Consider the following 22,720-nt stretch of genomic DNA (forward strand, 5'->3'; position numbering starts at 1 on the left):
GTTCACTCTAATGAATATTGTGAAATCGATATATAACAAAAATGAAACTTTTTCTCTCGATAAGTTTAAGCCAAAAACTGCAAATTTTATTCAAAAAAATGATTCAATGTTAAAAAAATTCACTATCCAATAAACAAAAAATACATTAAGTTTTTATAGGGTGCAATGTTAAAAACTTTGATTTGACAAAAGTGACTAGATAAAGGCCTGCAGATGATGGCAGAGTAGGTCTGTAGTTTGAGTGTAATATGTCTGAAATGCCCTTGAAGGCATTTGGGTATTTTGGTCCGAAAATTGGCTACAAAAATATGATACGTGATTAATTTTAAGGTTAGGAACATTCGGGAATATATATTTTTTTTTTCTGAGGGACATATAATGTCACAACTGAAAAGATCTGGGACTTTTGATGTAGTTCACTCGATTCTAAAACAAATAAAATTGCATATATGGATATGTGAGGGGATAATTTATAAATGTAGGATATGATCACTTTCCAACTATTCTATTCGTAAAACAAATAAAATTGCATATATGGATATGTGAGGGGATAATTTATAAATGTAGGATATGATCACTTTCCAACTATTCTATTCGTAATATTTATTAGATTCTTATTGGTCCAAACTCAACTTTTGTGAACGGCGACATTATTCGTTCTCTGGGTATGATCAGAATATATGTTTTTTACTTTATCAAAAGTGAGTTTTGCTAGTACTAATGTCAACTCTTATCAAATTTTTATATTTATCCTTTTTAAAAATTATATACCATCCACTAAAATATAAAGTATATGTATAGTATATACCTCTCTAGATGTTTATAGAAATAGTTTCATTTTCAATAATGAATAAATTCTACCATCCTATTCATTGGGCATATTCACACACTTTATTCTCCCTCATATCATACATAGCCTCTTGAATATACATAGAGTCGTAGTAAATATGGGCTAATTTTAATCGCATGTAACCAAACAATTTTTGCATAATAATTTAAAAGAACGATTATAATTTAGATACCTTAATCTTTAAATTATGAATTTGTACTTATTTAACACCCCTACTAAATAAATCTGAAATTTTGCATGAACTAAAATGTGGTAAAAAATTACTAACTTTATGTTCGAGATCGATTGATATACGTACATAATATTTTGTTTTTAATAGAGAGAAAAAATGAGAACAAAGCATCAATACAAATAGAAAATGAAAAAAAAAATATTGGAAAAAATACATTAGTCTATGAGCAATATAATAATCTTATGTGTAATATTATATTATTTAATGAACAATTGCGTAATTACACTTGATTTGGGAATTGATCATTCATGTATCAAACTTTAGAGACAAAAATATTTCACAATCATTCAAAGCATATTTATACATTAAAGAATTACATTAGGAATAAGAAGTGAGATAGACAATTTTTGGTGGATAAAAGGCACATAAATTGGGTATTTGGGTCTCTCAACCGATAGAGTCCAAAAATTGGTATATTTGCAACTTTAGCCCAAACATCAAGTGCTCAGCCCATCAAGTTAATTTGTGTGAAGAAGATTTTAAACATCACAGAATGACATTATGATGCTTCTATGTAAATTGACAGCACCAAAAACTTAATTTCAGTCCAAGGTTGCACAAGCTGTGTTTGCATCTTGGTATTTAGTTAGTTCATTTGTAGCTACTTATCAAAACCCATTACAAGTTGATCACTTTTGAAGGTAGTTTACCTAAGTATGGAGATGTTAAAAAATGGTAAATGGAGTACCAACATTTAGGTAAGTTTCTACCCAAATTACTCCAATAATTTATGGTTACCTTTACGGGTTTACCAGTTACCAGAGCTCTTTCTCCATTTTGGAAAAGTGAATAGTTTTACCCAACACACACCATTTTTAAATAGCAGTAGTTGCCAAACTAACAATTTGGTGCCTCTATCAGCTGGCACAACTTGCTTTGTTGGCACATCACAAACATAAATATGTGAAGTCCCAAAAAAATTGATTCCTTATCCATGTTCAATACACCCATTAAAAATGAGTTGCAAAAAGTAACATGAACATATTACTGTACTTTTTAATGCCTTTTGTATAGCAAACACCCACAAGCAACCATGATGAGTTATGGCCTTTTTTCCATTTTTTTCAAGGGTAAAGAAGAGTTATTGTGAAAAACAAAAAAGGCAATTTATTTCATCATTGTCTTCAATCTTCTTCTCCACCATTTCTTCCTATTTCACTATTATTTCTTGAGGTCCCATTTCTGTTGCAGTCAAAGCTCTTTATTTGCATGGGATTCTTTTACTTCTGCAATATTTTAGTATCACATTTCAGTCAATTACCTAGTTGCCTTTTAGGCCTGTAATGATATCTACTACTACTACTACTACTACTACTACTACTACTATATGGAGTATTAAGAATTCAATAAATGGTGTTAGTATTATAATTTCTCTTGATAGTCAAAGCCATCATGTATAAATATGTGAATTAAAATGCTAATTGGCTTTTATTTGAGTATTTATTACCTGTGGTTCATTCACAATTGCCGCTGTTGGAGTATCTATTTGAATGATTCTACTACATTACACAAGTATGTCAATACTAGTAGTACATTTTATGAATGTTCGTGTATAGAATATAATATGATGATCACAAACAAATCAATTATGCTAAAACTAACAAACACAAATTTTAGAACTAGTTATATTTAATCTTGAGAACTCTTGGGTTCACGCGTAAATGTGATCAGACCAAGTTATAAACTTATAGATGTACCAAAACGACAACATACTCCATTATTGTATTCATTTTATATACTAGTATACTACTACTTTTTCTTTATTAATTGCAATTATGGGGTCAACCTTCTTTGATAGTTGATGATAATGACAATATTTCATTTTCTTCTGTCTCATATACTTCTTCTGACTTCACCAACTTCATGTGGACTTTCATCAATGACCAATTCTTCACGAATTCGACATGAATTACGACAATGGAGAAAAAAAAGTGTTAAATTTAGAAAATAGTATAGTACAATTAGCCATTTAGATTTTTGACCAAATCAAAACCATTTTTATTTGTTTCATTTGTAGTCATTTTTCAAGAATAAAAAAATTATGTACATGTGCATGTTAAAAAGATTTAAAAAACTTCAAAAATACTAGTAGTAGTAAAAGACAAAGGCTCCGGAGAATGGATTCTCCATTATTAGGTAGTTTTATTGACCTAAATGACTCCACGAAAAAGTATAACTGGTTTAATAGCAATTGAATTTATCAGTTTGCTCAACATTTTAATTATTTGAATTACTTGATGTTACGATTTGTCTTAAACTTGACATAAACAAAAAGAGACCCACCACAAAATAATGTCATTTATTTTGAAAAAACATAGTAGTACCAAAATTAACTTGGTCAAAATTCATGCAGATCCTCACCATAATCCAAATCCAAAGTATAAAAAAACGAATAATTTTACTAATTAACTGAATTTCAAATGATGCAAATAACTGAATTTTAAATAATGGCGGTTAGTTAAACTCTATTTATATGCACATAAATACAGATTAGGGTATCACAATAGTTTTATAATAATACTAATAAACTTAATTCAACTATATTTCAAAAACACAATACTTGAACAAACCATAGAAGACAATAAAAAATGAAAAAAATCAATTGTGTTTGAACCAATCATGCAAGTGGTTGGTAGTGACTCGATAATCACACAATTTATTTAGTCTCAAATTACTTTTGCCGTTTTGTAAAACAAATGTTGACTTTTAGCGCCAATTCCATCAATCTTCCAACAAGATAATAATCCATCATGATAATTTCTTTACTTGAAAAATCACAGCATTCTTGAAACAAAAATATCTTTTTATCAAATAATAATAATAATAATACTCCTTATTTTCAAATGCCAAATATTTATCCAATTTGACCCGCGTTTTCTAGTTAAAGACGTTTCTTCTTCATCACGCACTCTTCTTCTTCTTCTTCTTCCTCTCACCACCGTTGACGGCGGAGCCACCACAACCTCCTCCGCCATGGGAAACTGCAACGCGTGCATCCGAGCCCCCGAAGCCTCCCCCTCCACCCCCAAAGCCAACCGAAAAGCGCGCGAGCGCCACCCCAATCCCTACGCCCAATCCCCGTCTCCGGCGAGAGTCCTCAAGGACTTCATCCCGCGCGCCAAGATCTCCGACAAGTACGTCCTCGGCCGCGAGCTCGGCCGCGGCGAGTTCGGCGTGACCTACCTCTGCACGGACCGCGAGACGCGCGAGGCGCTCGCCTGCAAGTCCATCTCGAAGAAGAAGCTGCGCACCGCCGTCGACGTCGAGGACGTGCGCCGCGAGGTCGCCATCATGTCCAGCCTCCCCGACCACCTCAACGTGGTCAAGCTGCGCGCCACCTACGAGGACGCCGAGGCCGTGCACCTCGTCATGGAGCTCTGCGAGGGCGGGGAGCTCTTCGACCGGATCGTGGCGCGCGGCCACTACAGCGAGCGCGCCGCCGCCGCCGTGGCCAGGACGATCGCGGAGGTGGTCAGGATGTGCCACGAGCATGGGGTTATGCATCGCGATCTGAAGCCGGAGAACTTCCTATTCGCGAATAAGAAGGAGAATTCGGCTCTCAAGGCTATTGATTTCGGATTGTCTGTGTTTTTCAAGCCTGGTGAGAGAAATGAGAAATCTCTTCCTCTTCTTCTGTAGAATTAGGTTTTTAATTCGCTGTTTTCATTTCCCCCCTTTCAATTTGGGGGTTTTGGTGTTCTTCTCTCCAGTGAGCTACAATTCGATTGTTTCAGTGATTTTTGAATTCTCTTTTTTTTTCCCACTCAATTCCTATCGATTTCTGGTAATTTATTATGCTGTTTGATGATTGAATGGTTTATCTGCAATCTAACAAAAATTAAAACTGAATTCGACGAAAGCTTCTTCTCTACTAATACTATAAGCTCATGATCACTTTCTTTAATGAAGAAATGAATTTGAATCAGGTGAGAAGTTCTCTGAGATTGTGGGAAGTCCATACTACATGGCACCGGAGGTGCTGAAGAGGAATTATGGGCCCGAAGTCGATATCTGGAGTGCTGGTGTGATTCTTTACATTTTGTTATGTGGAGTTCCTCCTTTCTGGGCAGGTGGTACCTCTTCTTCCTCTGCTCCTTCTTCAGTTGATTTAACCCGGTTTTGCTTACACGAAAACTGTGCTTTTTAGAAACCGAGCAAGGTGTTGCACTGTCAATCTTGAGAGGAGTGATTGATTTCAAGAGGGAACCATGGCCTCAAGTTTCTGAGAGTGCGAAGAGTCTTGTTAGACAGATGTTGAATCCGGACCCGAAAAAGCGGCTGACAGCCCAGCAAGTTCTTGGTAAGTGTCGAATCGATTACTGTTTGAAAATGATGATGTTTCAGGCTGAGGGAGGAAAAGATGCATTTAGCGTGCAAAACTGTGAACTTTCTATAAAGATTTAGGATGTGAAAAGCAAGTGTTAAAGGAGCAATAATAATAAAGAAAAGAGAAGTGTTTACAGATGATAGTCTGCTTAGCATGTACAGCCTGTATGGTGATCATGGTGTTTTTGGATGAACTTTGCTGATTTTATTGATTGCAGCAATGGAATCGTCTCAGTTGTCCGATAGCTGATATGGTTAGAGCTGTTGGGCGAAATTTTTTGAAATCAGATCAAAAGTGAAAAGCCCTATTTTCAGCTCTAAAATGTTCAATTTTTCTATTGTTTTGATAGCGTGACCATCCTAATCCAGATATAAGAATTCAAGATTAGACCACTAGATAATTTATTCATCATATCCAGTGTATTAGATTAAATAATTGGGAACATTAGTACTTCTTCACTGAAACTTGTTGGAAGATTAAGGAACTGGCCTCTGGATAATCTGAAATTCCAGTTTAGTGGTAACTTGGGTTCTATTTTTCGTAACTAGTTTCGTGTTCACTGGGCACTGCTGAGCTGTACCAGAGTCTACTGAGTTGCCCTATAAACTATAGTTAACCTGGAGTATGAAATGGAGACGAGAGAGTATACTAGACGTGATCTTTTTGCTGCATTTGGCTCATGTGACGGCTCTGACCCATACTTCTTTCCTTTATTGTCTTTGTTAGATCACCCGTGGATACAGAACGCCAAGAAAGCTTCGAATGTTCCACTTGGTGACGTTGTAAGGGCAAGGCTCAAGCAGTTCTCTGTCATGAATCGGTTCAAGAAGAGAGCATTGAGGGTAAGTATAGCATACTCATAAATTTGTGGTCAATTTGAGTTGGTAAATGAATAGAACTGGTATACATAGAAACGGTCTCGATGTATAGACGAGAGGTCATGACTATATCTTAAAAGTTAATTTTTTTCATATAACTCAATAGGTGATAGCAGAGCATTTATCCGTTGAGGAGATGGAAGTAATCAGAGACATGTTCGCTTTGATGGATACCGACGACGACGGGAAGGTTACATTCGATGAGCTAAAAACTGGTTTAAGAAAAGTTGGTTCTCAGCTGGCTGAGGCTGAGATGAAGTTGCTGATGGATGTGGTAATAATCATGCTCTTGTTATGCAGTTTTACAATGTATAACTTGTTAGTTAGCAAGGCCTAACAGAATGATACATATAGGCTGATGTGGATGGAAACGGAGTATTGGACTACGGGGAGTTCGTTGCAGTCACCATCCACTTACAGAGGATGGAGAACGACGAACACATCCGCAGAGCATTCATGTTCTTTGACAAAGACGGGAGCGGTTACATAGAACTAGACGAACTACGAGAAGCATTGGCCGATGAATCAGGAGAGACCGATGCTGAGGTGCTCAATGACATCATGCGAGAAGTCGACACTGACAAGGTGATACAGAATACATAAGCATGTGTTGGATTACTTTTGATGAATCTAAGCTGAGCAATCGACGATCTTATTTCAGGACGGCCGAATCAGCTATGACGAGTTTGTTGCAATGATGAAGACGGGAACGGACTGGAGAAAGGCGTCACGACAATATTCAAGAGAACGGTTCAAGAGCTTAAGCGTCAACCTGATGAAAGATGGGTCTCTGCTGCTGCAGGATGGCTTCTCTGGCCAAACTGCTGTAGTTTAAAAGGTTTTCATCACCATCAACTATCACACTAAGCCTCCGTATTTCACGTCATCTTAACTTGAAGCGAAGCGATCCCGTCTTGCTCGAATCAAACACCCTGAAAACACAAAGCTTCTCAAGTGGAGGAGCTTCATCCTTCAGGTAGGATATGTAATCTATATAGATATATATATGTTTGTGTTTTCGCATTTTTATCATGTTTGTTGTATATATAGTGTGCCCTTTTTTTTAACACCATAGTTTATTTTTGTTGATTGGAAATGTTATAGATGCATGATTTTTTGTGGATATCACACAAGAAAGAATTTCAGGGAATTTGTGGAAGTGAGATCAAGTTATTTTTACTGTCATTAATTTATTATTTTGTTTATGTTTAGTGCTAGTAATTAGGAGTATTAATTATTAGTTGTTGGCCCACACCGAAATTATAACATGTTAGGAGTTAAGACAATATGCACTCTTTACTATGCACATCTTGAAAGTTGAAACCTTGCAATCTCCTATCATAAGTATTTAATTATTTTCCTCCGAAATGTACAATAGTGTTACTCTGTGAATCATTACACGCCTATATTTTTACATCAAATTTATTTTTTAACTTTTTATATAATACTGTAGTATTTAAATTTTATGCAAAAATTCCTTTTAATTATTAAACCATCTAAAAATATGGAGTATTTTTGAATAAATTTTAGAAAATATAACCTCTATCTAGAGTCACACTTCATTTTTACCATATATAGTAAGTAGGTCTCACGTTCCACTAACTCAATTCACTCACATTTTATTATAAAACTAATATAAAAAAATGGGTCTCACATTCCACTAACTTTTTCAACCAACTTTTCTTTACATTTCTTAAAACCCGTGCCTGGTCAAAGTGTGACTCCTAATCGAGGACGGAGGGAGTACGTTTAATTTCAAAAACTACCTAAAAGATCAAAACAGGCAAATGATTACGTTGAGAAAGACAACACAGAGGCCCGTCTAGCTCAGTTGGTAGAGCGCAAGGCTCTTAACCTTGTGGTCGTGGGTTCGAGCCCCACGGTGGGCGCTAGTACTTTTTTTTACTTTCTCCAGAATTCAAACTCAATTTTCCTTGTTTTATTAATGTCAAACACACCCTTGCATCATTAATTTTATTTGCTTTTTGATATTTGACATTGGACTTTTTTAATCATTAATTACTCGCAAATAATAGAGTAGTCACCTATTTGCGTCGTTATCAAAAATAGGAAATGCATAATTATATCCTTCAAAGTTTTTATTAATTATCATACAAATATTAAAAATGCATTTTTTTTGTGAGTATAATATGTCATAAATGCACGTATTAATGAAGCATCCTTGAACAACTATAGCACATTAGCACCTATCATAGCTCATAAGTTGATATACTATTCAATACAAAACTTTGAAAAGTATATATATATATATATATATATATATATCAAATAGGAGGAATTGGTGCTTTTTTTATGGCTATTATGCTTCCAACCATCTGAAAATAATGAGTAATAATAGGGTTGCGATAGGTATGCTATGTGTTAATTATACAAGTATTTATGCCGGTATATGCAATATAAGTAGTGAATGTTTTCATATTTCTTTTGGAAATTCGTTACACATGAAATATATTAAGACATGTCTACGAGCCCCCAAAGACCAAATTTTAGGGGTCCCAAAAATTTTAAACTACATTAGAAATATCTAAATCTTTATTTTCCCTTAAAAAGGGCCTTTTTCACATACTATATGATTTACATATTATTTATTGCTTCGACATGTAGAGAATGTGAATTTTTGCTTCAAAGATATTTTTTCCAAATTCCATCTGATTCTGATACGTATATAAATAGTTTATTTTAATGTATATATATGTTATTTAGGCCCCTCTTGTGATCAACAACGATTACCCAATATACGGTTTTTAAAATACGTAATGTACTCTATTTTTTCTTATATTCGACACCACCTTGTTTAAAGTAACATGATGTAATAGTTGATGTTGTATACACCTAAAATAAAAAAATAATAAGGTGAATACTGGTTAGGAGAGGAAACATTTGTAAATTGGAACAAAGCTAACCCTTCTCTAATCAAACTATTAATTTTGCTAATTTGAGATTAATAACTCATGACTATTAGCAAATAGCAAGTCAAATATAAACAATCAGCCATATTCATGCATACCTAACCTACCTAAATACAAAGAACTTCAATCGATCTAGCTAGCAATAAAGTAATGCATTTCGATTAGGAAATATGTATATTTAAGTTCATGCATTTCAATTTTATAAGGGCGAATTGCTTCTAAAGTCATGGACTTTTAAAATTGTTTGGTTTTTCCCGTAAATTTTAAATGTTGTATGAAAAGTCATGAATTTATCAAAATGTGTAAATATCCCATCCGGCCGATCGGATAGATTTTCGACACAAACTTATCCTACGCGATGCGCCGAAGGCATGGCTTGACAAAACTCCACTAATTCTAATTGTTTCTCTTCTATCTTTGCATTCTCTGGCCATGTACTTAATACAAACATACAACTAGCACAAATGAAACATACATATTGAATTCCACAAATCGACTTCAACATACAAATCGACATTAAACATACGAATCGAATTCCATAAATTGAATTCAGCATAAAAGAAACATTAATTCCATAATTCGAATTGAACCCTAAATTTGTCATTTGCTAAGTCACGCCTCCGGCACGCCACATGGGATAAGTTTGTGTCGGAAATCTATCAGGTCCGGTCGGATGAGAAATTTACACAGTCCGGTAAAGTTCATGACTTTTCATGCAACATTAAAGTTCATGAGAAAAACCAAACTATTTTGAAAGTTCATGACTTTACAGACAAATTGTTTTTTCTATAAATGGTTTCATAACTACTCCATCCGTCCCTTAAATTTTGTCTCAGTTTGATCGGACACAGATTTTAAGAAATGTAATAGAAAGTAGTTGAAAAAGTTAGTAGCTAGTGTGTCCTATTTTTAAAGTATTAGTTTTATAATAAAATGTGAGTGAGAATAAGTTAGTGGATTGTGAGGTCCATTATAAAAAATGGTAAAAAGTGAAATGTGACAAAATTTATGGGACAGACGGAAATAGAAAAATGTGACAAATTTTCAGGGACTGAGAGAGTACTATTTATATAAAATCTAGATTATTGTGTAAAATTAGGTACTTGCACAAAATGCATTTTTAATCCATGTTCTAATCATGTGTGGTTGTAAGTTGTGACGGTGGTTTATATACAGTGAACTTAAATTTGGAGTCGTTCATATAGCCACAAAAATAGGAGTACATAACTAATTGTGTAAAAATAAGTAAATAACCCTATATAAAACGTGATATAGCCTTGATCATTTATAAAATCATCATAATGGTTTTGGCTCATATGACAATGAAAAAAAAATAGTTTGATACTATCAAAAACATTAATACAAAATGGCTTTCTTTGCAAATAAAATTCAACTACGATGTGGATACATTTTCAATAATATACAGAAAAAGTGAAATGAAAACAAAAAATATAATCCCTCTCACTAAAAAATATAAATGGTGAGCACGTATGCCTATCGTTTATCTATCTGGAATTGGATTAGGTCCCGTCTCTTATTTCTTCTTTAAATAAACAAATAGATACAAAATTGTAATCAAAATATGGGTTTCCACGCATATTATCTTGCAACTTTTTTCTTTATAGCAAAATATACACACAAAAAATGAGACATAAGATCATTAAACAGATGTAGTACTAGTTTTCAATGTATTTGAATTTAATCATGACTTGATCTTACTCGTAATCACTATAGGCCGTCCCAATAAGATAATATCGTATTTCCTTATATGAAAAATGTAATAATGATAATAGCGCTTATTAAATAATAAGAATAATAATAATGAAGACGCTATAATTAAGCCTATAACACCTAACAAAAGGAGAAGAAAATAACTGATTAATTTAATGCTATCAAGTTTCAACAAATAAATAATAAGTTGAATTTGTGATACGTTTCCATGAAAATGTCATAAATAACGAGTTGTGGTAAGTCACTATAGTCACAAACACGTGGTGCAGCGCAATGACATTGATATTTTCGAACCCAATGTTGAAAATTAGAAAACTCTTGATTTGTGTGAGATGGCTAGGGTTCACTTTATAAATGTAGTTGTAATACATATTAATCGAGTACCCAAAATTCAAGATAATTTTTAAATTACATATATACTCCATTTGTCAAAATAAGATCACCAACTTTCTGTTTAGTTTATCATAATCAAAATAACCAATTATTAAACATTAAATATACTTCATTTATCTCTATTTTATTTTTTTATTCACTTAACACACAAAAATAATACTGATAAAATTCTATATATGCTGCCCAAAAAAAGAGATCATCTACCTTGAGACAAAGTGAATATGTATATTCTCTCGCTTTTGATATTGCACATCAGACTATTAGCTCAGTACTTTGCGTATTTGTGCATGGGCTGCAGGAATTCTCCGCCACATGAATAATTTAATGTGCTAATCAGCATCTGACTCGGATACGTGGATATTCAAGACACATTAACAATTGTACGCTTGCGTTATAGTTTGAAATTGAAGTTATAGATTAGACGACGCGTATGTGATCTAACGTAGGTTAAATTTTAGATTCACTCCAACATTTGAAAAGCTATCTTTTATTTGTATAAAAGTTCAACAATAATTAAATTTATATTAGTATATAAATTGCAATTTAATCGGGGGAATCATCATAAGCAATAAAATGTTAATTAGAATACATAAAATTTATATTAGTATATAAGTCAAACACATGGCTTTATCAAATTCCCTACTAATTTCAACAACTTCTTGGTCTACAAACAAACCAAACCAAACAAATCAAACTACTTCAAAGTTCAAACTATTTTTACTCTTTGAAGTGCCAAGTTTCTGAGGAAAAGATAAAATGATAATAGACATGCACACCACACTCCAAACACATGGTTCCCATAAATCAGGCATCCCTTTCCAGCAGAAAAAATGGACCACCTTAAAATATTGGTATGAAAAACTATGAAGAGAGAGAAAGAGTGGGACAGAAGTGAAGAAGTCTATGTTTCAGGGTGCAAGATTATTTTAAAAATACATAAGCTATGACTGATTTCTTCTGCTGTAGAAAACTCAGAAACGATGGTTCTATTTCTATGCTGCAAATTGCAATTTTAAATTTACAGTAACAGTACACACACAGTGAGATCCACAAAGAATCCGAATTATTTATGTTATTACCCTATTAATTGCTGCTCTACTAAAATTTATGCAATCTAGGAGTAGTATTTTATGGAATTATTCCAAGAAATGGAAAATGAAAATTAAAAAAGCAGAGGAAATTAACGAGTTGGGTTCAGACTACAGAGCCCCATGTGCAGTTTTGTGTGCTGCTGCTCATAAATTCAATAAAGATTCAATCATTATCCCTAAATCCATCAATTTATCCCTAAATCCATCTTTCACCTTAAATAATAAAAAAAATATATCGAAAGCTTTCACCTTTATGTTATGAATAATGTACAAATGTTGATGTTTGATGGTTTAAATACCTAAAAGCTAACCCACCAAAATAAGGAAAGTGAAAAAGATTTTTTTTTTTTCATTTTTAAAAGAAAAGCCTGTTCTTTAACATATAAATAATGGGAAATGCAAAATAAAAGAGACAAAGGTTTTGCTCTACTGTAACTGATAACAGCGGTTTCAAAGATTTGGTGTTGGTCGGTGAGCCTCATTGTTTCTCTTGAAATCTTGTTTTCTTATTCTGCTCCAGTTTGAGTTGTTTTTTCTCCATCTTGGCTGCTTCACAACTTCCAACAAATTTGCCTGCTTCAACAGACCTCTTGTTCATGGTGGTCCTTGGATAGTTATTGATTTGTAAGAGGGCTTTTGGTTAAAGAAGAAAGTTTTCAGATTTTCAAGATGGGAGAGAAGCCTGAAGCTCTTGATGCTGTGTTGAAGGAAACTGTTGATTTGGTAATGGATCTGATAGCTGCAATTCAAGATTTTGGTGATTGTAGAGTGTGCTAGCTTCTTTAGTTTCAAGCTGTAGCTAATGTTTTCTCTGTGTGTGTGTTTTTGCAGGAAAACATACCCATTGAGGAAGTGTTTGAGAATCTAAGATGCACCAAAGCAGGTCTCACAACCAAGGCTGCTGAGGAAAGATTGGTCATTTTTGGACACAACAAGCTTGAGGAGAAGAAGGTTTTTGAATGCTCACAGCAACTTTTGATCTTTGTTTCGTTCCTTTCAATTCTGATTTTGTTAAAAGATTCTTTTTTTCGTTTTCTACTTTTATCTGCTTTGTGTATTTATTTCTTGTGAAGTAATGTGGTTCACGAGCTCTTCTGGGTCTTAATTGAGCTTTTAACCTCTTTCTTTGCCTCCATTTTTCAACCTGTCTAAATTTGAGATGGTTCAGCTCCAAATGAGATATTGTTCAATGTTCAAAGTTTAAATCTTGACTGCTGGTGGTTCTCTCTCTTCATTGAATCAATGATTTGTTTTTGCTTCTGTCATTATCTAACTTTCATATTGTCCCAGGAAAGCAAATTCCTCAAGTTTTTGGGGTTTATGTGGAACCCTCTCTCATGGGTTATGGAAGCTGCTGCTATCATGGCCATTGCTCTTGCAAACGGAGGGGTTCGGACTCGATGTCTAGCTAGTTCCTCTCTTCCTTTTCGTGTTTTGGAGAGAAATATTGATTCTTGGTGTATTTTGGCAGGGGAAGCCTCCGGACTGGCAGGATTTTGTGGGTATCATCACTTTGCTTGTGATAAACTCAACAATCAGTTTTCTTGAGGAGAACAATGCTGGAAATGCAGCAGCTGCTCTCATGGCCCGTCTTGCTCCAAAAGCCAAGGTCTGTTACTATCTTATTTTGGAATGTTCTGATGCGTAGTTGTGTGATTTTCGAGGTCATCTGATTGATGGTGGTTGTGAAGGTTCTGAGAGATGAAAGATGGAGTGAGGAGGAGGCATCCATATTAGTGCCTGGTGATATCATTAGCATTAAACTGGGAGATATCGTTCCTGCTGATGCTCGTTTGCTTGACGGTGATCCACTGAAAATTGACCAAGTGTGTGCCCTCTCTTTTTGTGCGTTCAGCATTCATACTAACATAGTCTTTTGCTCTTTAACTGGATTAATGATGTGCTTGTGCAGTCTGCTTTGACGGGCGAATCCCTTCCTGTGACAAAGGGGCCAGGGGATGGCGTCTACTCTGGATCCACCTGCAAACAGGGAGAGATTGAGGCTATTGTTATTGCCACTGGAGTTCACACCTTTTTTGGGAAGGCAGCACACCTTGTTGATTCTACTAATCAAGTCGGGCACTTCCAGAAGGCGAGTTTCTTTAGTAGCCGATAGTCATTCCGGATCCCCCCAACGTATTTTTTGGAAAATATGAATTTCTCAATTCTTTTTGTGCTCTCAGGTTTTAACTGCTATTGGAAACTTTTGCATATGCTCTATTGCGGTGGGGATGATTATAGAGATCATTGTCATGTACCCTATTCAACATAGGAAATATCGCCCCGGGATTGACAATCTTCTGGTACTGCTCATTGGAGGAATTCCAATTGCCATGCCGACTGTTCTTTCAGTTACAATGGCCATTGGTTCTCATCGTTTGGCTCAGCAGGTCCGCGTTATTCTTATCATAATGTTGATTAAATTCTTCTCTAGTGATTTCAGTATGTAACGAGATGTTTGTCCGTGCAGGGAGCTATCACAAAGAGAATGACTGCTATAGAGGAGATGGCAGGTATGGATGTTCTTTGCAGCGATAAGACCGGGACTCTGACTCTGAATAAGCTTACCGTTGACAAGAATCTTATTGAGGTCAGTGATTCTTCTCCCTTCTCTCATGATTATGCCTTCATTACCTTATGTTAAAAAGATTGAAACTTTGGTCCTCTGTCAATTCTGTGCATAGGTTTTCACCAAAGGTGTTGATTCAGATATGGTTGTTCTAATGGCTGCTCGAGCATCTCGAACAGAAAATCAAGATGCGATAGATGCAGCTATAGTTGGAATGTTGGCTGACCCGAAAGAGGTATTTTTACTCTTTGTCATGTCCTGTAATGAAAAACACTGGTTTCGATGTTGCTGCAAGCTACTTAAACTATGTAATGAACAGGCTCGTGCTGGAATTCGAGAGGTACACTTCCTTCCTTTTAATCCCACTGACAAACGGACAGCATTGACTTACATAGACGGTGAAGGAAAATGGCACAGGGTCAGTAAAGGTGCACCGGAGCAGGTACAATCCTTAGTCTTATTAATCTGGTTTTTTGTTTTCGTTTGATGGGAATGCTAATTTCCGCCATTCCTCCAGATTCTACACCTTGCACACAACAAGTCAGAAATAGAGAGAAGGGTTCATACTGTGATTGACAAGTTTGCTGAACGAGGTTTAAGATCGCTTGCAGTGGCATACCAGGTATGCATTTGCATCATTCCGTGTAATCTGTACACATTGAACTACGATGCTTTACTGTAGCTTGAGGTGCAACCTATGCTTGTTCTTGCAGGAAGTTCCTGAAGGATCCAAAGAGAGTCCTGGAGGCCCGTGGCAGTTCGTTGGTCTCATGCCTCTTTTTGATCCACCCAGGCACGACAGTGCGGAAACTATAAGACGGGCTTTAAATCTTGGAGTGAATGTTAAAATGATAACAGGTAAATTTCTTATTGCAACTTTATAGAAACATAAAGACTTGTTTTTTATTTGTTAAAATAGAGTTTTATTTACAATGCTGAGGATCCAATGAAAATATTATCATCACGTCGTGCTTTTTTCGACACGTTTTCTTGAATTATAATGGCTTGATGGTATGTTTTGATAGGGGATCAGCTTGCTATCGGAAAGGAAACAGGACGGAGATTGGGGATGGGAACCAACATGTATCCTTCGTCGGCTTTGCTGGGACAGAACAAAGACGAATCAATTGCTTCTCTACCTATCGATGAGCTCATAGAGAAAGCCGATGGTTTTGCTGGTGTCTTCCCTGGTAAATTTTTTGATCATTCATCATATTAAACAACGTATACCCAAATCTCGTTTACTCACTTACCAGTTTTGTATGTTGGCCAGAGCACAAATATGAAATAGTGAAGCGACTACAAGCGAGGAAGCATATTTGTGGAATGACTGGTGATGGAGTAAACGACGCTCCTGCTTTGAAGAAGGCCGATATTGGAATTGCTGTTGCTGATGCGACTGATGCAGCTCGCAGTGCTTCTGATATTGTACTTACAGAACCCGGCCTCAGTGTCATTATTAGTGCTGTTTTAACTAGTCGTTCGATCTTCCAAAGGATGAAAAATTACACGGTACTCCCTACCCTCGATGTTCTGTCATTTGAGTTCAAAGTCATGACTTAAGGAGCAAAAAAACCATTTCTGTGTTTTGTGGCCTATTCTAACCTATTTCACATTCCCGCCCTTCTCGCAGATTTATGCTGTTTCTATAACAATCCGTATTGTGGTACGTTATATATGCTCCATTCTTCTTTGGTCAGTTCCTTCGACTATTTTGTTTCATCTTAAACGTATCTCTGATGTCTTCCTCCATTTTTTTGCTCTTCTTTGTCGTTGTGCACCAGCTCGGTTTCATGTTGTTAGCCCTGATTTGGGAATTTGACTTTCCTCCATTCATGGTGCTTATCATTGCAATACTCAATGATGGTTTGCTCTTCCCTCTCTCTTTCTCTCTACACACATATTTTTAGTGCTTCTCTTGACACTTCTGGTGCAATGCTTACTGTGAAGGTACCATCATGACCATATCGAAAGATCGAGTGAAGCCATCGCCTCTTCCAGACAGCTGGAAGCTTTCCGAGATTTTCGCAACTGGAGTCATTCTAGGTGGTTACTTGGCAATGATGACTGTGATATTCTTTTGGGCAGCATACAAAACAGATTTCTTCCCGGTACGTTGATCTTGCCTGTTTAGGTTTTGTGAGGCTATTCTCCGAGCTTATTCTTTACAGCCGGACATGTAACAACCCTTACTCGATTTCAAATTAATATCCGGGAACATCTTACCAAAAAATTTTAGTTTCGAAAATCATTTCGATTCTTTATAATTCATGTATCATTTCAAATAATTTCAATAATAGTATTTTTCACTATTTTCGATATCAAATTAGCAAATTTCGTCTGGGGTCGTTTTTGGGATGATACGATTGACAGGCATCCATTTCATAATTTTAAGGCCTATATATATCTTGCTCTTGCTGAACATAGTTTTTTTTCTGATCTTGATTGCCAGAGAGTATTTGGAGTGTCGACCCTCGAAAAGACAGCAACTGACGACTTCCAAAAGCTCGCTTCAGCAATATACCTTCAAGTGAGCACTATCAGCCAGGCTCTGATATTCGTTACAAGATCCCGAAACTGGTCGTATGTTGAGCGTCCCGGTTTGTTGCTCGTGGCAGCGTTTGTGGTTGCACAGCTGGTTAGCATAACTCTTTTACCTCCAGTTCAATTTCTTAAAAAATGCCTTGATATCCGTACTTGACTAAAACAGGTTGCCACTTTGATCGCGGTATATGCAAACTGGAGCTTTGCAGCAATTGAAGGGATTGGGTGGGGCTGGGCAGGGGTGATCTGGCTCTACAACATCATCTTCTACATCCCGCTCGATATCATCAAATTCTTGATCCGTTACGCCCTCAGTGGAAGGGCCTGGGATCTTGTTCTTGAGCAAAGGGTGAGTTATTCTGCTTTTCTTGATTGATTTCTAACTTTCTTTCTAATGAGGTTTTATGTGTTGCAGATTGCTTTCACCAGGAAGAAGGATTTCGGGAAAGAGCAACGCGAGCTGAAATGGGCGCATGCGCAGAGGACTCTCCACGGCCTACAAGTACCCGACACCAAATTGTTCAGTGAAACGAACAACTTCTCCGAACTCAATCAGTTGGCCGAGGAAGCAAAGAGGAGAGCTGAGATTGCTAGGTAATTATACTCTACATCTTTATGCTAAAAAATGGCGTTGTCGACAAAGTTGACGTGTGATGGAACATCGTGTGCAGGTTAAGGGAGCTGCATACGCTGAAGGGTCACGTGGAGTCCGTGGTGAGGCTGAAGGGTCTCGACATAGATACGATTCAGCAGTCGTACACGGTATAAGCAGATTGAGGATGGGTGCAATTGAAGTAGATATTTGATTTGAGGTGAGGCTTGCAGCTGCATCCAAGCAAAAGTGTTTAGTATTTAAGATATACTAATGTTAGAAGTGAATGTTCATATAAACATGGAAGAGTTTTAGTTTTTTGTGCTTCTGTTTCTGAGGCAGTGGTAAAAAGTAAAAACCTTCAATATTGCTGTCCGTGTAAATTAACTATAGGAAATGAACTATACACCAAAAAGTAGACACAGAGATTAGAAACTATGGATACAAAGTTCCAATTTCACAACATTTCATTTTACCAATCTCATCCACCCTAAATACTAAAATATAATTTGTCACACAACTCTTGAATCCAAGTCTATATCTATAATGTCCTTGTTACTCATCTCATGCTCACCATTCTCCACACTCCCTTTATAATTATACCATCTTGCACACATCACAAAATACCCAAAATTCAAAGCACAGAGCGCCGCAATGAGATAGTAATAGTAATCCAACCTCCCCTGATTCAAATCCTCCGGCAGCCAGTTCCCCGCCGCCGACCCCTCCGTCATCCGATGCACCACCGTGATCAGCAGCCCATTCACGTAGTTCGCGGCCGCGGACCCCAGGAAGAAAAATGCGCCCGCGATGCTCCTCATATTCTCCGGGAACTGCTTGTAGAAAAACTCCACCTGCCCGATGGCCGAGAACGACTCGGCCAGGCCGGCCAGCACCAGCTGCGGCACCAGCCACATGGCCGACATCGACGACACCGCGCCGCGGTGGCCGCCGCCGGCGACGGGGCGGTGGCCGGCGGCGAGGGCGCGGCGGCGGTCCTCGACGAGGGCGGCGACGAGGGACTCGACGACGGTGAGGAAGATGCCGATGCCGATGCGCTGGAGGACGGTGATGCCGCCGGGCTTGCCGGTGAGGCGGCGGAGGAGGGGGACGAAGGCGCGGTCGTAGAGGGGGACGAAGAGGGTGAGGGTGAGCATGGAGAAGATGTTGTAGGTGGCGGGGGGGATTTGGAATTTGGTGTCGCGGCGGCCGAGGTGGCGGTCGGACTGCATGGCCTGGAAGACGATGTATTGCTGCTTCTCGCCGACGTGGTAGAGGATCGCGGCGGCCCAGATTGGGATCACGCGGAGCACGCACTTCATCTCCTCCACTTGCTGCAGGCTGCACAGGCGCCACGGGTTCGCCGCGGAGCCGTCGGGGTTCATCTCGTCGCCGCCTGTTATGATCGCCGCCTTGTCCAGAAATCTGGTGGCAATTATGTAATTATTTATTAAATGAAAGAATAATATAACAGATATTTGAATGATAAGAATTTGTGCTATAATATTTTTAAAAAGTTTAATTAATTTTTCCGTTTACAAAATAATTTTTTTAGTACTTTAATTATTTAAACGAGATGATTTTTATTAAAATAATATAATAAAAACGAAAAAAGAAAACATAAGAAAATATTTAGTTTCATAAATCACCATCAAAAATACATTTTATATACAGATAAAATAATTGCGAAAATTGTAATTTTACTTATATGTTTTTTTACTATTAGAGTTTGACTCCAATTACTGATTTTAACGTTGTTATTGTAAATTATTTTGGGGGCTAAACCCTAGTATTTTATGATGGGTATCGTTTTTGGAGTGACACTGACAAAAATTATACTATCTCATAAAAATATATACATTTTGAAATAGCACAAGAATTAATATACTATTAATAAAGTGTTACTAGTAGATAATAGGATCCACATTATTATTAATATTTAATGAGTTATAATGATGGATCATAGTGATATAAGTTGTAAACAAATTAATGTATATGAATAATGAGTTAGGGACAACTTTTCATAAATGGTTTTGCCCATATTTTAATGGGACGGATGAAAATCGAAATAACATATATTTTTATGGGATAAAGTGGAATAGTAAGAAAATATGATTCGAGTATATCCAAATCAATTGATTTAAGTTGTGGTATTTGAGGATTAATTAAATTGATCTACTTAAAGAAGATTGCATCTCAGCAGCACACATGTGTAGTGTGTGATGTTATTTTGTGACATCGCATATAGATGAATCTTAAACAAATGTAACTTTAAATCCTTCTCATGTGTTCACTCTTTTAGAGTAAAAATTGACTATGATTTTCTAAAGTGAGTGGTGGAAAGTTAAGATTTTAGCAAAGCACTTTTATAAAGTGAGATTGGATGGGAATTTTTAACATGCTCTTTTTTTCTTGTCGGAAGATTTACTTTAGAGTTCTGATGTAACTGGACTAATGGTATTTTATCATTTAATTTTTAGGTATAATATTTTAACAATACCAACATTTTAAAGTAGAAGATTACACGCATTTATTTTATTTTAATTGATAGGAAAATACTATCACGCAGTTATTATTATTTTTTTATGGTTAAATAAATATAAATTTAAAAACTGCACCACAAAGGACTCGAACCCGAGATATTTGACTTTAGATACTAACTACTCAGACACACCACTATCATGCAAGTATCGCTTGCCCAACTCACACACGTCCCTATCATGCAATTATCGCTGGTCATGCAATTATTATTGTTTGATTTAGTAGTAGGTGGTGCTTGCACTAGTGGTGTGGGTTGGTACATGTGGGACCAGTTCCACAATATTATTAATGTTATCATTCCATCATACTATTGTTTTTAGATTCCAAAAGAAAAGGTTAGATTTGATTCCCATATATAATAATAATGAATTAAGTTAATTAAAGGAAAAAAAATGGAGTAAAACACTTACCTGAACTGATCGGTATAGGGCAGCTTGGAGTTCATGGACTTGGGCGGCATGTACTTGTACAGGCTGAGCCACGGCTGCTTCGGCCGCTTGAGCCGCCGCTTCTTCGCGGCGACCGCCACCACCTGCGCCAAGCTGGTGAGGAAACTCCCCTCCGGCCTCACTATCACATAAATCTTAGTCCCGAGGAAGAACAAGAAGCAAGAGATGAGCATGAAGAGCGTGGGGATCGCGAGCCCGATCGACCAGCTGATGTCCGACTGCACGTACACGACGAGCGTAACCGACACCATCTGCGCGAACGTCAGCGTGAAGAAGTACCAGTTGAAGAAGCTGTCGATCCCCCTCTTCCCGGCCTCCGTCTTCGGGTTGAACTGGTCCGCCCCGAACGCCAGGTTGCACGGCCGGATCGCCCCCGCCCCCACGATCATCAGCCCAAACCCCAGCAGCAGCACCGTCATCTGCCATGGCGTCGCCCCCACGCACTGCGCCGCTTCTGGGGCGCAGTGCGGCGGGTGCAGCCCCTTGAACACCGCCGTCATCGTTATCACCAGCAGACCCTGGTAGTTTTTCACCAAAAGACGTCATTTTGTAATAGATGTATTCAATTTTTAAATATTATACTCCATCCGTCCACAAAATAAGTTCGCATTTTCCATTTCGGAGCATCCAAGATTTGAAGTGCATATATTTTTTTTCGGTAGAACTCCAAACTCAACTGAATAATTACATAAAGTTCATATTTCCTCTGCTTTTGAGTAATAGACATTTCTGCTGTAGTGTGAAAAAATTGACTCAACGATAGTAAATCAATCCAAGCCTAATTTTTTCTATCTATTTTCCTTGGTATTTCTTAAAATCCGTACTTGGTTAAAATAAGACTTTAAATCGTGGAACTGAAAGTAAAACCAAAATTGGTGATTTAAATGAGTACGAACCAGGAAGGAGGCGACGGAGCCGAAGCCGAGGGTCTTGTAGCGGCCGAAGTAGGTGTCGGAGAAGAAAGCGCCGAGGAGAGTGGCGAGGTTGGTGGTGCCGCCGAAGATGCTAAGAAGCGTGGTTGCGGAAACGCGCGACATGTTGAAAACGGTGGTTAAGTAAACCTGGAGATTAGCAAGTGTTCCCAACGCTCCAAGCTTCTCAAACGTCTCATTCCCTATCAAAATCCAAACCACACAAAATTAATCTTCATAATCAATTGAAGAACAATAGGAAAATGGATTAATTAGTGTACCGTACCAATGATATAAGGCATGGCTCTGATTCCTCTGTAATTAACCTCAGGCTCATCATCGTCTCCGACCACAATTTCCTCATCGTTGTTATTCTTGTGGCGGATCTGAGATCCGTCGCCATTTTCTCTCTCATTTTCCGCCATTGTTTACGATGTGAGAGGAAATGGCAATGGAAGAGCATTAGCTCAGAAGCGTGGGCGATTTGTTAACGTTGTCTGCCCGCGAATATATAATGAAATTAACCTGTCCTTGTCCAAGGTAGGGCACGTTTTCTGTAGAAAAAAATATTGTGTGATGATGACGACGACGGGTGCACATGAGGTATTTGCTCAAACGCCAAAATTTGGGTGTGGAATTTTGGGAGAAAATTGGGAGAAATTGGGGATTTGGATTGTGGATT

At 37.2% G+C, this 22,720-nt stretch overlaps 3 protein-coding genes and 1 non-coding gene across 4 annotated transcripts; 3 read left to right on the forward strand and 1 right to left on the reverse strand.

Moving 5' to 3' along the window:
• The first annotated feature begins 3,957 nt into the window (after positions 1 to 3,957).
• Positions 3,958 to 7,472, forward strand: LOC125210902 (calcium-dependent protein kinase 10-like). Its single transcript, XM_048110532.2, has 7 exons — positions 3,958 to 4,683; positions 5,009 to 5,152; positions 5,230 to 5,382; positions 6,136 to 6,251; positions 6,394 to 6,561; positions 6,642 to 6,872; positions 6,949 to 7,472. The coding sequence occupies exons 1-7, from the start codon at positions 4,056 to 4,058 to the stop codon at positions 7,120 to 7,122; spliced, it is 1,614 nt and encodes a 537-aa protein (XP_047966489.1). The 5' UTR covers positions 3,958 to 4,055; the 3' UTR covers positions 7,123 to 7,472.
• Positions 7,473 to 8,103: 631 nt separating this feature from the next.
• On the forward strand, positions 8,104 to 8,176 carry TRNAK-CUU (transfer RNA lysine (anticodon CUU)). Its single transcript has one exon. It is a non-coding gene; the product is annotated as a tRNA-Lys (tRNA).
• Positions 8,177 to 12,757: 4,581 nt separating this feature from the next.
• LOC125210899 (plasma membrane ATPase 3) lies at positions 12,758 to 18,506 on the forward strand. Its single transcript, XM_089068479.1, has 22 exons — positions 12,758 to 12,903; positions 13,018 to 13,155; positions 13,264 to 13,383; positions 13,723 to 13,821; positions 13,904 to 14,041; positions 14,124 to 14,258; positions 14,345 to 14,524; positions 14,616 to 14,822; positions 14,903 to 15,022; positions 15,117 to 15,236; positions 15,321 to 15,443; positions 15,519 to 15,623; positions 15,715 to 15,859; positions 16,027 to 16,191; positions 16,275 to 16,513; positions 16,635 to 16,667; positions 16,786 to 16,867; positions 16,952 to 17,112; positions 17,454 to 17,639; positions 17,712 to 17,894; positions 17,961 to 18,139; positions 18,217 to 18,506. Exons 2-22 carry the CDS (start codon positions 13,102 to 13,104, stop codon positions 18,311 to 18,313), a joined length of 2,871 nt encoding a protein of 956 aa, XP_088924605.1. The 5' UTR covers positions 12,758 to 12,903; positions 13,018 to 13,101; the 3' UTR covers positions 18,314 to 18,506.
• LOC125210900 (protein NRT1/ PTR FAMILY 2.11-like) lies at positions 18,483 to 22,634 on the reverse strand. The gene is made up of 4 exons (XM_048110531.2): positions 22,325 to 22,634; positions 22,024 to 22,241; positions 21,089 to 21,645; positions 18,483 to 19,562 (listed from the first exon to the last, which is right to left on the reverse strand). Exons 1-4 carry the CDS (start codon positions 22,461 to 22,463, stop codon positions 18,650 to 18,652), a joined length of 1,827 nt encoding a protein of 608 aa, XP_047966488.1. The 5' UTR covers positions 22,464 to 22,634; the 3' UTR covers positions 18,483 to 18,649.
• Between the last annotated feature and the right edge of the window lie 86 nt (positions 22,635 to 22,720).

This window comes from Salvia hispanica, chromosome 3 (assembly GCF_029641045.1).
Source record: "Salvia hispanica isolate PSC_SH4W2 chromosome 3, Shi_PSC_v1, whole genome shotgun sequence".
NCBI classification, from domain to species: Eukaryota; Viridiplantae; Streptophyta; class Magnoliopsida; order Lamiales; family Lamiaceae; genus Salvia; species Salvia hispanica.